Source organism: Crocodylus siamensis, chromosome 5 (assembly GCF_052110815.1).
Source record: "Crocodylus siamensis isolate JL-2025a chromosome 5, ASM5211081v1, whole genome shotgun sequence".
Classification (NCBI taxonomy): domain Eukaryota; kingdom Metazoa; phylum Chordata; order Crocodylia; family Crocodylidae; genus Crocodylus; species Crocodylus siamensis.
The window spans coordinates 1,559,730-1,575,989 of NC_143399.1; the positions used below are offsets into that span (position 1 = coordinate 1,559,730).

Sequence of the window (16,260 nt, forward strand, 5' to 3'; positions counted from 1 at the left end):
ATGCATCTCTGCAGCATTTTGCATTCTAGCTACACACGTGCCCGAAGCAGAGTATGTAAGGGTTTAGGAGAAATGGTGATAGGGCCCTGAAGCTTTGTTTTCTTAAAAGGATTTTTACAAAACCTTTAGGGTAAAAAAGAAAACAAGTAAAACCTTTTTAACATGAACTATCCCCTGCTGTTCTGGAAACTCAAAAGAGGCTGAGAACAAAAGACGGGAAAGCAAGTCTAGTTTCGTTAAACAAAGTGCACAAAGTAAACTGTGCGGTTGGTGAAAAGAGATGATCGATGCATGGGTTTTCCTCTCCTTCCATAACAAAGACAAAGCCTCTGAGTGACTGCGTCGCATGCATCTTTAAGAGCATTCCTGTAGTAACACCAAGGGAATAAGATGAACTGGAAACTCTTTGTTTAAACTACACGTGTAACCTAAGTTGCACAGCGATAGGTAAAGTGATATTAATACCCCATTGGAGCAAAACTGCGTGAAGGCATGGGGTTAAAGTGTCCCCACGAAACAAACCCAAACTTCTCGACTTTTGAGCAATTAAAAAATCTGCCTGAACGCAGGCAGCACAGCAGCCATTGATAAAAACAGGCTGAAGAGAAAGCTTGCTGTGGAGAGAAGCATAGTAGAGTAGGGGCCAATGAAACCTCTTTCCATCTGCATTTGATCAGGATTGCCGGCGTTGCAGAGGCTCCCAATTGAGCGTACTCCGTTTCTAGCCTCCGGCTAGGATTACTGCAACAGTCTGCATGGAGCTCCTCCACGAGCACTTGGAAGCTACTCAGCTGCATGTCTACCCGATGGGCTCCACAACAGGGGTGCGCCATGCTTAGAGGACTCTCCCCAGCCAGCACGGACTTCCAGGGTGCAATCCCATGCTGATGCATCCAACTTAAAAAGCTTTATGTGGTTTGGATGCCGGCAATTTAGGGCTCCCAAACCCCTAGCTCCACTGCAGTAACAGAGGGCGACGGGGGCTCCACATTTGTGAACCAGCCCTAGCAGAAGAGCTGGATATTGTTAACAAGGAGGCAACCGCTCTGGAATTGGCTTGCCTGCCAAACTGACAAAGCCAGTCTCTGTTGACCTTCAGGGCACTGTGTAAAGCTGATCTTTTTCTCAGGCCTTCTCCTGAGGGAGCGGTTGTGTGGAATGAGGTTTTCATCCTGGGCCGAGGTGGAAGAAATCCAAGTCTGACATTCAACATGGATTGATTTAAATCAAACCAATTTTAATCATGATTTAAATGAGCAAGCAGGAAACTTTGATCCAAATCAATTTTCACCTTGTTTTTCATTTGCACTTTTTATTTTAACAAAAGGAAGAATATAATCATTTGGGGTTACAATTCGGTGGTACTTTTTGCTAATGAGAAATGTGTATATATACAGTCTGTCTTCATGTGCGTAATTATTTAGCTTAATGTGCACCATTTACACAAAGCCCTAATTTTTACATATTTTAACGTTAGAAAGTGGTGAAGGACATTTCTTGTTTGTTAAATTATTAAATCTGACAAATGATTTGCAGCAGGCTGAATTTGGACGGAAACTAGAATTCAATTAAAAAGCCACTAGAACATTGTTTCCTTTTTGGAACATTTTACAGTCTTTTGATATAATTAAAACATTTTCAAAATACGTTTTGCATTTAGAATGAGGCAACTTATTAAAGAAGGAAGTATTAACAACACTTGACTGGATTGAGTTGATTGGGTCTGGTCGCCTTGTCCTTCAAGATTTTGGGACTAATAGATCTCATCCTCTCATACCTCATTTTTATTTATAAACTGGACAGGGGAAATAAGTTTTCCTTATTCTCACAATTCCTAATTGGTTCCTCAAGTTTGAATAAATTAGACCAGTGATTCCAAAACTATCTCCAAAAGAGATAACACCGTTGATGGGTGGGGTTGTGAAACCAATGGATATTCAAGTGCAGAAATGGGGCTCACAACCAGAAGCAGGGTCATCAGGGGAACTACTGGTCTACCCACTAAAATGAAGAAAATAGTGGCTACTGTTATAAAGAGCCAGCTGAGCAACTCCAATTCAGATTCCAGCTGATAAGCAAGTCGCTCCCCTTCAGCGACCTGACTTCTTCTTGTAAAGTTCAAAGGCAAACATATACAAACTTGACTACAGCTTTTCATTTAAAGTATTTTAATATATAATAGTAAATTTAGGCTTTAACATAAGTTATCATTTTAAATTTTATTTTTAAAAAGTGTGATGTTTACATCTTTTTATTTGTAAAGAGAAAAAAATAATTGAATTAAAAAAAAATCCTATATTGGAGGGGATTTTTTTTTGTGAGTTAAAGGAAATCAGTGATTTTTTTCTGTCCACCCTGCTGACACCGAAGACAAGATGCATTAAGAGAGAGATGATGTTGGCTGTGGTGGGATTCTCACAGAGTCAGAGTCACTGCAAGGCCTGTAATCTCCAAGGAAGTGTCCAAAACATGAGCCAAGGAAGAATAAGACTGAGAGATCTGCTTACTGCACTCATATCCTCTTGTGTCTCTGAAGTGCCACACATAGCCCCACAACACACCTACATATGGGAGAGCTACAAACGGTTTGAGCCTGTATACATTTAGCAGGTAGGAAAGGAAGAAGAAAGGAAATAATGAAGTTAAAAAAATAAAAGCAAGCTGTTAGGGGCCAGGAGGTCCACTGGAACCAATAGACAGACACTGAGTTTTGGAGAGCTGGCTGGTCAAAAGGCTCCCAGACACTCTATATGCCCCTTTTCTGCTCATACTTCCCCATCTGGCTGCCAGTCTCTGCCTTAGTACGGGAGTATGCGAAAAGCAAAACACCACCCAGAAATACACTCAAAAAAATCCACACACAGGCCTGTGCTTGGAAAGTCAAGGGGTATTGCATATCCTTTCAGTGAGACCTGATGCAGCTGAACATGCTGCAAGAACTCCAGCTCTAGCAAGCACCCCGAGTGCCACTTTTCATGTCTACACCTTCTCCCTCTGCAAAGTGCTCTTCCTATTGAAGCTCCATTCCCAGGACCCCCACAACTCCACTCTACAGGTGATAACAGAGAGGCAGAGAAGTTAAATGATTTGCTCGAGAGGGTGCGAGAGGCAAGATTTTCACAGGGCTGTTCCTGGCTTCAAACACTGTGCTGTCTAGGACTCCAAAGTCGAGCTTTCTGCCTCTTACACCCTCCCGCAAGTACAACTCAGCTGCCAGTTTCATGGATAACATTCAAGGCATCTGGCTCATCAAGATCAATGGGCAGCCCAAACAGCCAACAGTAGCAAACAAGCACTGGTGTGTCAAGAACCAGAGGAGGCAGGAGCACAAACAGGAAGATCTTACTCTTACAGGACCATCTTTCCAAGCACCCTCTCTTTAAGCTTTATTGGCTATGCCAATTCCAGGCTTTTCTTTAGTTTCCAAGCTAATTTGTTTCTGGGGAAGGACAGCACTGGCCACAAAAGTCGTGCTGTCAGGAGGCCCGAGCATGGCTGACTAAAGAAACAAAAAACCGAAGAACATCCCCACCTTCAAGGTTCCACCTCGCCAGCAAGATATATAGCAGATCTGCACTGGCCCAGACCATTACTTTCCATGGCAAGGACTTGAGGACAAAGCTTCTTAAAACAGGAGTAATCATATTCCACTCATGCTCCCTTTTACTGCCAGCTGTAAACCAGCTCCACATGCATCATGGTTTTGCATCAAAATGTGCGCAGACCAAGCCCATATCCAAAGGGACAAGGTAGAACCAATTTACAGCTTTGACAGGTCCGTGCACCCGCCGCTGGGTGTGCGAGGAATATCCTGACATCGCACTTGGAAGGCAGTTAAGACCATGCAAAAGCCACAGCCCCTCCCACAAAGGACCCATGGCACAGGAGGGAGTTTTCCTTTAATTTTCAGGTGAAAAATGTTTTCACAGACACAAGGGACTACCAGCCCCAAGCTGATCCAGGCATGGTGCAGAAGGTGCCGTCTTAGCCCAACACTGACCTGTCCACCTCACATCATCTAGCTTGAGGCAAGATCCCAGTTTAAATCATAATCACACGGGGAAACGGACCAGGTGCTGACAACAGCTCTCAGCAACGAGACCCCTTGTGAACACTTTCACTTTGAGTGCAGAGGACACAAGCTGCCAGTGGCACCACGGGACTGGAGGCTCTCACTACTGATGGCCAAGGTCAGCATTGCACCTGCTCAAGGCGTGATTCCTGCATCCAAAAATCTCGGTGCAGTTTTCAAACACCAGTTCTGCCTGCTCGCTATCACCCTGGTGACTCCTATGTAGAAGTGAGACAGAAACAGAAGAGCCCATGTTGCTAACAGTGCAAGAGTCCATGCTGGCTCTGGCTCTCTTCTTTTGGAAAGAACCATTTACAGAATGGCCCATGTAAGGGTCCGAATCATAGGCTAGCGTCAAGGGGCGAGAAGCTGGAAAAAGCATTGAGAATAGCACCCAAACTCCCACCGTAGCCATAGGCTTCTCTTGCAAATGGCTCAAATGCCACCTGACCTCACTGTTAAGACTCCATTGAGATGAGCCAGGGGAGGTTCACCTCTTTCAGAGATGCTGCATTTAAAACCCTGCTGACTCCATCAAGCAGCACCGTGTTTATTCACATCCAGAGTGCATCCTTCATAAACTTACAGAAAAGGGTGTTTTTTTCCCCTACATACACAGGCAAAGCCACCTTGAGCATATGCTAACAGCACAGGTTCCTAGCCAGGGCAAGCTCATTCCATCACCAGCTCAGAAACTTGCTAAGCATTTGGAAACCTCAGAAAGGGAAAGCATTTTGGACAAACACATTTTCACTGCCTTGGTAGAGGCCAAGGTGCAGGGTTTTGTTCACGCTTCCAGCACAGGCTCCAAGAGGCAGAAACACCTTCTGGGTTGCCCCTCAGAGACCACCTGGGTTGACAGGAGCTACTGAGGGACAGCGGTATGCACAGAACTGGGAAAGATGGGATGGACCTCACAGTTCTCTGTGGGGATAGGGAGAGACATTTCTTCCCCAGGGTGGAGGCAGCAGCTTGCAGGGGAAGAATAAATGACTGGCTGGTTACCTGAGGATGAAGCTGTGGTTTATCACACGTGGCCTCAAAATCCAACACTAGAAAGTAGTGATATCTTTGTGGGGGGAATGATGACATTGCTGCCATGGAAGCGCCGAAGCCGTGGGACGCCAGTTTCCTGCTTGTGGTGGAACTGGATTTCTTGAGAATGCCAACCAGGAGGAAGGAGTGCAGAAGTCTCAGGCCTGGATGTAAGCTTGCGGGGAACTGTGCTGCTCCAGTATGCAAGAGGGCTATCATTGAACATCCAGAGGCATCTGAAACTTAAGAGAACAAGTAGCTGGTGTTACTAAAGCATGCACACATCGGACTTCTACTGCTGCCTCTCCAACCCAACCCATCACAAAGAGGTGTTGCCTGGGCTCCCTAGTAGAGGACTCCAAACTAACATAGCAACCCATGGTAGGTATGTTGGAGAGCATCTGAGAGATCGCCTGGAGTCACAGACAACTTGAAAGGAACCTCTATAACCAGCTCAAAATGAAGAGCCATGAGACAACGGAGGCACTGCTCCACACAACAGAGCACACATCCCCACAGGGGCTCATCTGCACCTGGGTTAGAGAAGGCCACATAAACTACTTCGAGACTCAGAGAAGACAGGGATCCCAAGACCTGCCGATGCCTGTGGAAAGGCCTGTAGTAGTGACACATATGCACAACTCCCAGTAATCCCCAGGCGATTCACACAATGAGACACGACCCCATCAAAATCAGCTCAACCCTGAAGAACCAGCAGCAGACACTGGCAGCTCCAAGAGTACAGACTTCCTCAGTGCCCCAGGAGGAGGGCTGTACCTTTTGCACTGGTTTAGTTTCTCAGTGCTTGAAGCTAAGTCTGGCCTCCCCGGCAGGCATCCGGTATCTCCTGTGCTCATCGGAAGGCAGGAAGCATCCCAAGGTAGATATGCAGCAAGGCTAGGATTTACATGGCACAACAAAACCCACTCAAAAAAGAAAGAAAGAAAAAAACAAAACAAAACAAAACTGGAGGACGACCCGCCACGAGCAAAGCAGCTGTTTGCACAACAGGCAGCACTTGCTCTTTTGTACCCGCTAGTCCATCAGGTAAATAACGCACGTGCCAAAATACACACTTAATGAGGTAAATAATATGCCTTGAAGAACAGCTAAATCTGTATTTACCTGAGAGACTGGAGAAACTCGGACGGAGCAGATTAGGAGATAATTGCAGCTGAGCAGGTCGCGTGCCTCGGGTAAACACACATTTTGCAACCTTCTCTGGGAAGGGCGGTGGGTGGAGGAAAACCGCATGGGCACGCTGCAGACACTCGCCAAAGAAGCTGGGCAGTGTCAGATGGGCTCACTGCACGCTACGTGGGACCAGCCGGCTGGCACCTCCCTGCTTTTGCACTTGGGGGGCAGAGGGACAAACACTTGATTGAAACAACCTGGCAGGCAACAGGCGCCTGGAAATGAAGCACCCAAGTTCCAAAAGCCAGAGCATGCTGCTGCCCTACAAGCCTAACATCATTTCAATCCCTGAGGTGCTCAGCAATACCCATCACTTTTCCATCTGCAGCTTTTATTGTCATTAATAAATGCATTACAGCCAAATAAGAGTTAGTTATCTTCACTGCTAACCTGTCCCAGATAACAGATATTTTAGGCACACGTGCTTTAAATCTTCAGAGCTGTCAGCTACAGCTCTGAAGGTCTATCATGGCAGATAAAATATCTCGGAGTAAAGCAGCTAATCGTTGGCTGCAGTCTTTAGCCTACTGCATAAAGAAAAACATGCAGTTGGGGGGGAAGGAAAAAGGCTACACTCTTCACATCAAACACATCTAGTAAAGCAGACCGTTACCCACCTCTGCATCTCGAAATCGATAATTTGCTAGTGCCTTTTAGCTGACAGATGAAGCTAAGAACAGAGTAGAGATGCACACGGGGCGTTTCATGGACCCCCTTGACAGATGGCACCAAGCAGGAGCAATCCCATGAAGAACTTTTGCTTTCTATCTTTTGGGGCAAGCATATTTTTATCTACGTGAATAGCCAGACACTGCTCTGGGTTTGCAGGTGTCCTGGGAAATGCCAGCAACTTCTTGCCTGCTGAGAGCGGAGTGTTGCAGAGCACAGGGGAGCTGCTGAGCAGACACGCTTTATTTAGAGGCATAAAGCATTTAGGGCTGGTACAAAGATACAAACGATTAGTAATTATCCAGTGTTTATTCCGACATATGGCATGGAGGAAGTCAGTCAAAATATGACTTTAAAAACCTTGTTCTAGCCAGACAACTTTTTATGCTGAATGACTTTATTTCCAAGCCCAGTGCAATGTCATAAATGTCCCTTACACACACTGGGTCGGATTATAACCTTGGAGACCGCAGATGGTCACATCTGGTACTCACTTCTGCCAGGTGAACATTTCATATCAAACAGCTCCAATCCCTTATACAGATACATATGCAATGTAATAAGGCCATAAACTATGGCTGGACTTCACAAAGTATTTCAACAGATTGTACAAGGACACCAGAAAGCATGACAGTATTGACATTTGCTACACCCAGTGACGGGGGGGAAAAAAACCACTATGCGTGGGGGTTACAGATGTGAGATAAAGTTAAGTTTTATGTGCGGTCTGTCACTCTTTGTGACATACAACTTTGTTGGCCGCCATCAGTAAACTGTCTCTGGCTAAAAACAGACATCACAATTCTCCCAGGAGAAAAGCATTTGTCCAGGATCCTACAAAGGTACAAGCCCACTCCGAGTACATATGAGATATGCACTATAAAATGTTCTAATGCTTTTTCCAGGGCAATTGGGGCGCATTTGAGTTAATTGTTATTCTTTCCAAGGAGAAGCTATGCAAGCAAGGGGCTGGGCTGCTCTGCTTGTCCCAGGGTTTAACCGGGATCCATCAAAACCACCTCAAATGCAACATTCGTTTTTATCCCCTTACAACATGCCAGCCCTTTAGACCAGTGGTTCTCAACTCTTTTAGACAAGAGACCACCCCCCCTTGGAAAACACCAGCTTTTAGCTTTCATTCATTTGTTCCCTACAGAAAAATAATTAAAGAAGTCTTCCAGGCCACAAGAAGTCAGCATGGTTCTGATGCTGTGAATTCCCATTTGAAAACTCTGGGTTTATCTTGTGAATCACACGTAAGGCTTTGTACACCCAACAGAGCTAACCCTGAATGGCACCCCACAGCATCTTTAAGAGGATCTCACGCAGAATCACGGAATTTAGTCTAGCCACAGAATGGTGGGTGCCAGGTACAAAATAGATTTGACTGGCACCTAACCCAGTTCTGCGTTCAAGCCAAAGCCAACTGCTAAAAAAGACCCCCACGTAGCAGCCAAACTGATGGTAAACCAGCAGCGTGGGGAGAGCAGTGCTTGCTACAAAGGGATCAGGGCACTTCTAGCATCCCTGACATGGAGGAAACAACCCAACTCCAGAAGGACATGGAGAGCGCATGCTTGCCTCAGGATCGAGCGGGGATGAATGGCATTCAAGCTCACAACTTATCTATGAACCACGGAGGCAAGCTCTCCACAAAGCCGTGGCTTTACAGGCTCTCTGCACATAAAACTAATCTTAATTTTTACAGACAAATGGCATTAAAAGCAATCAAAGCTGTGCAGGAACAAAGTAAATTTCAAAAGCCTGTTTTCAACCCCTAAAAGAAATTAGACAGAAGTTGTTGCTCAGGCAGATAAACTGGCACGATGCTGTAAGGAAGGAGAAGAGAAGAGAGAGTAAAACATACACTTGAGTGAAGGCTACACCACAGCAGCCACAAGAACTACCGTGCCGAGTTTGAGCAAAGGTCCATCTAGTCTGGTACCCTGAAGAGACCATACTGACGGCCCAAGAACGGTCATGCCCCAGTCAGCAACTGCCAAGCAAACATGGGCTCACACCCATCCCCAAGACCACCAGAAATGTCTCCCTATATTAAGCCAAATTTATTAAGAAGGGGGGGGGGGAAACACCCACACAAGAGTTTCCTCGCAGCATCAACCATTCAAACATTTCAAGACCTACCTAAAGTACAAAAATGAAGGAGTAGGAAGAACAAGCTAACTCACTGTCACTGCCCAGCCTCGTAAAACACAAACAGCAAGGCACGGGAGTAGCATACTGTTTTAATAACTTCAGGTGGTTTTAGACAGGCAAACTGGTTTATTTAATTGATCTACTTGACAGCAGCATCCTTTTAACAATAGGCCAATAAACTCTTTAATGAATTCCCTACATTTTTGGTTGGGTTTGTTTTGTGGCAGCATTAGGCAACCGAACCCATGTTCTGGGAAACATCTTGCGTCAAAGCCTTCCCCTGAAATACATGCAGAGCCTTCCTGGCATTACTCATCTCCAACACAATGGGGTACAAATTGTTTGTGTACAGCCCTTCAAGGGGTGTGCAGCCCCCTCGCAGCTCAAGGGAGGAGACCTGGCCTGTGCTGTAGGCTGCTCACAGAGTACACCACAATTCAGCAGCGGAGGGTGACAGCAATGGGCAGGGGTCAAGGCTGAGGGTTACAGCAGTAAGATCACGTGGTCACTTGCTCCAGGGATGTGGACATCTTGGTAGCAAAATTACAAGAAAACATGTCCTTGTTGACTCACCATGTGTGGGCACTGTGGAAGAAGTGAGGTAAGGAGGGATAGACAGGGAGGGCATGCGGAGGAAGGAAGCTTTCTCCCAGCTCATAAGCTTGTTCCTTCTGCCACCCTCCTTCATGCCAAACCACTTCAGAGAGCATCAGAATTGCATCCCTAGAGCTGCCACAGACCCCAGGGCTGGTGAGATCAGAAAGACGCGGGGTGGGGGGGGAAGGAATACTTCCTCTGGCCACCACGTCTTGACAACCCAAGGTACCAGGAAAGGACGAGACCACAGCTTGCTCAGCTGCAGTGAAACTGAAACAAGATGCAATGCTGATAAGACAACACGTAGCCTTCCCAAAGACACCAAACACCTAGTCTGGGTTGAGGAAGGCTGCTCACTTCCACTGGCTCCAGAAGTGGTCTCCTAGGACTGCTTTTACTGAGCTGATGGACAGATGGATCTCAATCTGAAGCCTGCAGAACTAGCCCGATGGCAAGAATGTAGAGAGGGGGGAAAATGCTGCTGTATGGGAGCAGTCAATGGCTTCTGACGATACAGTGGCAGAATGAACCGATAACCTCAATGCACTATGTGGAGAAGGCCAATGTACCTGTTCAGTTATGGTCTTAGGTTTACAGCACTTCAGGCTTGAATGGCCCTGGAGATCATAGATTTTAGGGTCAGAAGGGACCTATTAGATCATCAAGTTCAACCTCCTACCCTGGGCAGGAAAGAGCGCTGGAGGGTCAGATGACCCCAGCCAGGTGTTTGTCCAATCTCTTCTTATATACCTCCAAGGAAGGGGATCATCTACTCGGACTTTTCTCTATCACATATTTCACCCAGTGGTCCTGCCCTTGTGTCATCCTCCAGGACACCTAGCCTGGCTCTGAAGACATCAAGAAATGGAGAATCCACCCCTTCCCCTGGTAGTTTCTTCCAATGGTTAGTCACCACCACTGCTAAAAAATCTATGACTTCTTATTCATTTCAATAAGTCCTCATCCTTGGGCTGGGTTTATAATTTAGGGCCATACGTTACCCCCAATCTTCAGCAGAGTGCCCCTCCAACAGCAGGGGAGATTGGGCATAACAACACCCCCAGGCAGCAAAGTTACTGCTGCATGCAGCTTAATTTAAGGCAAAGGGAATATGCCAGGGGCTCTCAAATCCACAGCTTGCTGCCTTTAGTTTACTCAGTACTTGGTATGGGAAAGTACCCAGCTTTCAAATACAAGTGCCATGGTTGTGCCAAATGATTGCCAGACTCAGTCCACACTGCAAAATCCTGCTAGCAGGACAGCAAGCACTCAGAGGCCCTGAGGGAGCTAAGTCACCTAGGCCAAGTGCAGCCAGACTTCTGCCACTGTCTGGTGACCACCCAAAGGCACACACAGATCCTTCCACACTGTCCCCTCAGCCATCAGAGCCCCTCCCAGGGCACAGGTCAGGCTGTGACGTGGAGAGGTTCAAAGCACATGGCTGTGTGCCGGCTCTGCTGGCTTGGTGACAGCACCTGCTGACTTCTGGCTCAGCACAAAGCAAGGTGGCTGTGCACCTGAATTACCTGATAATCTGACTCCTCACTGGGCTTCGGAGGTCGGTCACACTTCAGCGAGACCTGTAAGGGGGCTCACAACTCTCTGACCTGAATAAGGCCTCAGCAAGCCAGAGCAGCAACTTCAGACCAGCCAATCCTTTGTTTCCACCTGGGAAGTTCTCTTTGCATTCCTAAGGTCCCGGGTTTTTAAAAGTGTGAACTCTGCAAAAGACAAATGCCATGAAGGACTGGCAGCGATTTCAAGTGGGCCTGGAGCCAGGTTGTGTGAAATTTCTACAGTTTGCTTGATCTGAGCCTTCAAGAGGCCGAGAAATAAACCTGGGAGAAGAGAAGAGAGACACCACAGAGAATTTCCCCTGGCACTGATAAACAGGCACCTCCAAGGTGAAAAAGATCCGTTCTAACTGCGCACCATTATGCGATCAGGAAATTTAGGACAGGAAGTGAAACATCAGTGTCCAATGGAAACTGCAGAAGAGTTCAGACAGAATGCAATTACCCAGCTGGCATGTGGCCAGGCCAGCCTTTGTTACCAGTCTATTTTGAGGTTGCAAGATAGCTTGTCAGAGGGTGTTTGTGACCACAACAGAGCTCCTCAGTTTTATATTTCATCTCATTCACAAAACTGCACCTCTTCTCCCCAACCCAGCACCATGGTGGGGAGCTGGCTTAGTCCTGATAGAGGGGGACACCATCTATCATGTCTTCTGGGCCACCACTCGCGGCTTTCCTATCCTGGCACAGATTGGAAAGCCGTGTATTTGTTCAGAAGTCTCCCATGGCCTCCTGTGAACACAATTTGATGCCCAGTCCCTCTCAGTTTACTTTAGCTCATGGATCCCCAATCCCATACGCTCCATGGGTTCCAGGCAGTTCACAGAGCAGTTATTGCTTGATCATTGCAGGAGTGCGGTAGGTTCAAAAACTCTTTGTGCCAGGCTTTTTTTAGAACTTTATTTCCAAAGCTCAAGAAAAGATTCCACAACTACTGAAGTCGGTGCAGTTCAACCAAGACTGGTATTAAAACAACTACAAGCAAGCCTCCCAAATGAACTGCGACAGAAACACAAATCAATGTTGCAAATGCAGAGAGAAAAATGAAGATCAGATAAAAATCGTATCAGTGGATACTTGTCCAAGGCCTTCTTTATTTAGCAAACAAATGAGCATATGTTACCTTTTCAATGCACTAGGTTCCAAATTTTGGTAAGACTCAGGCCATGTACAATTTTTCACGAATACGTGGGGCGTGCAAGTGTCCACACGTGCACACACGCATGCACTACAGCAAGTAGGGCAACTGATGATTGAGAGAAGCGACAGCCATTAGAAGGGTCTTCCTTTAAAACTACAGGAGCATTTAGTCTACATTAGAAATTAATGCCAATATTTTAGACTCTACCCAGAACTTCAAGGTACAGAAACATACCAATATATTAAATTGCTCTCCCCCTCCCCCAACACACACAGTCACCTCAGACTTCTAGCAACTGGACTTCTAACATCATGTTTATTTTAGAAATCATCTCGTCTTTCAACAAAACCCTGCGAGCCAGATATAAAACATGAATTGCTACAAGAGTTGGTACATTGCAAGCAGCAGCAAAACTAGAATCACTCAAGTTCCCAAGTGAATGGAACGAATTCCTTTCAGAAACGTAACAGCGCAAGTCTTCCTTATCTCATCTCTGCTAAGATACTGTGCAAATCTTTAACCCATCAGAAAAGTTCATCTGGCCCTTCGCACTGGAGCAAAGAGAACGTTAAATGTCAGAGTAAATGAGACCATCGATTCACCCGATTTCAACAACCAAGAAATAAAAAGTCCAAGTCCATGTCAGACTGATTTACTAATCAACCACCAAGGTCTTGGGACAGACACAACCTCAGAAGTCAGGCACTACGTCTGCTCATGCATCTCACTGGAGGAGAAACACCCGTAACAGCAGCCAGACAAGGGAGGGAGCCAGCATTCCTGCAACCAGCCATGCAACAAGTGCACCAGATAGCGCTTCTCGGCCCTCTCACATTTACCTCTGAGTCCCGAGATCGTTCAGACCCTGGTGACGTGCAATCAGAACAATCAAACAGCTTCGATCTGGAACACCTGGTCCCATCCCGCCTCCCTTTTGGGACCTTCCGAAAAATCCCACTGATGTTTTTTTTCTTGCCACATTTAATTTCACTTCCCAAGGGGCTCGGTTTAGCAGGAGACCAAACTAGACCCCAAATGACTTGGACTATAAGAGCTGCCATGCACTGAGTCAGATCCTTGGTCCGTCCTGCCCAGTGTCCTGTGTCACAAGGCAGCAGAGAGCAGAGGCTGGAAGGGAGAGCGACTGGGTCTGAGCATGGCTGTTCCCTGTTCCTCCCTCCAGGAAGGCCTGATTCAGAGGCCGTGCTCCTCATTCCCATGCTGCAAAGCTCCTGACTTGATGATTAATTGATCAAACCCAGACTCCAATCCAGGGATGTCAATGCCACAGGCCGGCCCCTGAGACAGCCCACGTCTGGGGACTCCGACTGGCAGCAATGCCAGTGCCCTTGCATGGGAAGCCCCTGCCCCTAACCTGGCTATGGGGGAGGGCTGGGGGTGACCCTAGGAGAGAGAAGCGCCTCATGCATAGGTCCAGTGCCCAACCACACCTCACAGTTATGGATGAGCTTTGGGCTGCCCCACTCGGGTATGTGGAAGGAGACGGGGGCTGACGCCCGTGCTGCCAAACCCCGAACATCCCCAGCTCGTGGCCCCTTCCCCCTATGCAAGCCCCATGCCCTGCTCCCACTGTGCAGCCCCAGAACCCCCCCTCCAGACCACCTTACCCCTGAAGCCCTGGCACCTCCTCCCCCCCACAGCCCCCCGCAGCAGGTCTCCCCTCCCCTGCCTCCTCGGAGACTCCCCTACCGCTGCAGCCCCACCCCATGGCCCTGTGTGCCCCCACATCCCAGGGCTCCTCTGCCCATCCCCCATCCCAAGCTCCAATACTCCTGCCCCACCCCACCAGGACCCTTGTGCCCTTGCCCCTACACCCCTGGGGCTCTCACCCACAACTACCCATACACCCTAGAGCTCCTCTGCTACATCCCCCCCCAGGGCCTACATTCCCCCTTTCCTAGGGCCCCTGCCCACCCTGGGGCTCCCCTGCTCCCCCCAGGTCCCTCATGACCCTCCCCCCTCACGTTAAGGCCCCCCCAGGCCTGCATACCCCCTGCCCCTGCCAAATCTGGGGCTCCCCTGCTACAGCTCCCCCCCAGGGTCCCCCAAGCTCCTCCCCCTGAGGCTGCCCTGCCCCTCCCCACATCCCTGCCCACCCTGGGGCTCCCCTGCTACAGCCCCCTCCAGGGCCCCTCATGCTCCTCCCTTGAGGCCCTCTGCCCCTGCCCCTGCCCCTGCCCCTCCCCCTCAGGGCCCCTCGTGCCCCTGCCCCCCCGCCCCGGGCCCCTCACGCCCGTGCCCCTCCCCCCCGGGCCCTGCCTGGCGCAGGCCCCCGGCCCGGGCGTGCAACACCGCGCAGCGCCGCCCCCCCACCCCGGCCGCGCCCCGGCCGCCCCCACCGGCCCGGGCCCCCCCCCGCCCCGCTCTGCCCCGCCCCCCCCGGCTCCGCACCACGAGTCCCCCACACGGCGACTCACCTCAGCGCACTCTGACCTCCGACCTCGCGCCGAGCGGCAGCCGCGCCGGCCAATGGGAGCAGCGCGCGGCTCCGGCGGGGGGCGGGACTTCCGGCTCGCCGACCCCCTGGCGCCGGCTCCCGAGCAGGCGCGCTGGCCGGCGCCGGCATGGCAGTGGCCGCGGGGCATGCTGGGGGGTGTAGTCCCGCGGGAGGGGCTGGGCGCCACGTGCCTGGATGTGGGCTTGACGCGTGCGCTGGGAGGGAGGCTGGGGCTGCTCCCCGGGGTGCGGGGTCACCCCAGAGAAGGAGCCCGCCCCGTGCACCCCACACGACGGGGGGGCTCCACAAGACAGGGCGGGACCCCAAGTAGACCCCCCCGTCCTTGTGGGCATCCCTGTGCCTGGAGCTGCCGACTTCGCTCACCCCTGCTTTGGAGCGGGGGTGCAGGCGGCAGGGTGCGTCACCCCAGGCAGCACCCTTCTGCACTTTTAAAGCAACCAGGAGCTTTCCTGATGCACTTCAAGCATGTCCGGGTTAAGTCACGGGCCAAAAAGCAAACTGAGTGCTGTTGGAGCGGGTTCGAAATCTGAAAAATAGGAGCTTGGTGACCAGGAGCAGGGCAAGGAGGTTGCTTGGCAGTGCATCAAGACAGTTGACAAGAAGAGGGGGTCAGGGATGGTTTGGAGGGGGTTGGACTAATCAGCATTTCTCAACCCACGACCCAAAAGTGGGTCGCAAGAATACCTGAAAGCTGTGAGCAAACTTTAAAAATGGATTCTCCTTTAAAGGAGACTATTATGGAAAATGGTGGGTTTTCCCTGGCAGACTGACAGAGCTCCACCCCACAAGGGGCTGCTTGGGATCCCCCCTGCCCCATACACTGGGCTGTGCAATACTTGTGCAATAAAGTCATCGCCGGGCTGCAGAGTTAAGGACTGGCATATGTGGGGTAGAGCTGGCCACACTGCAGGGCAGCTTGGGGCAGCAGCAAGTAAGGTGCTGCGGCAGCATGAGCTGTTGCTGAAAGGCCTCGGGTCTGAAACCATGTGCCGTATTTATTCGATTCTAAGTTGTAGTTGTTTCCCTCCATAAAAAACCCTCGTCTGAGATTCATGCACAGGACGGAGGGGAGCAGGCAACTGCAGTGGCTTAGGCTCCAACCCCGAGCCAGGGTTGGGGCTGTAGCCGCAGTGGCCACCTGTGTGCCCACCTCCCACCACCTCTGCACCCCCTATCTCTCCCCTGCAGTCTCTTCCCCCTTCTTCTCCCCATACAGCTTCTGCTCCCCTGCCTGCCTCTCTCCTTACCCCCTTACCCTTGTCCCCCATTCAAGCCGTATCCTTGACCACTAAGCATGGCCCCAGCCCAGCAGTGGGGGCTGAGTTGGAGCTGTGCTCAGCAC

General features: G+C 49.6%; 1 protein-coding gene across 5 annotated transcripts in view; it reads right to left on the reverse strand.

Annotated features, from left to right (window-relative positions):
- Window positions 1-15,008, reverse strand: part of ERI3 (ERI1 exoribonuclease family member 3) — a 160,731-nt gene extending 145,723 nt beyond the window's left edge. Inside the window, exons 1-2 of one of the 5 annotated variants that reach the window (XM_090049878.1) lie at window positions 14,878-15,008; window positions 5,078-5,349 (exon numbers count right to left, since the gene is read on the reverse strand). In XM_090049878.1, coding sequence (XP_089906004.1) covers window positions 5,078-5,326 — 249 coding nt within the window. In that variant the 5' untranslated portion in view covers window positions 5,327-5,349; window positions 14,878-15,008. The other 4 variants (XM_090049881.1, XM_090049880.1, XM_090049883.1 and 1 more) reach the window with 4 other exon arrangements.
- Window positions 15,009-16,260: the final 1,252 nt, after the last annotated feature.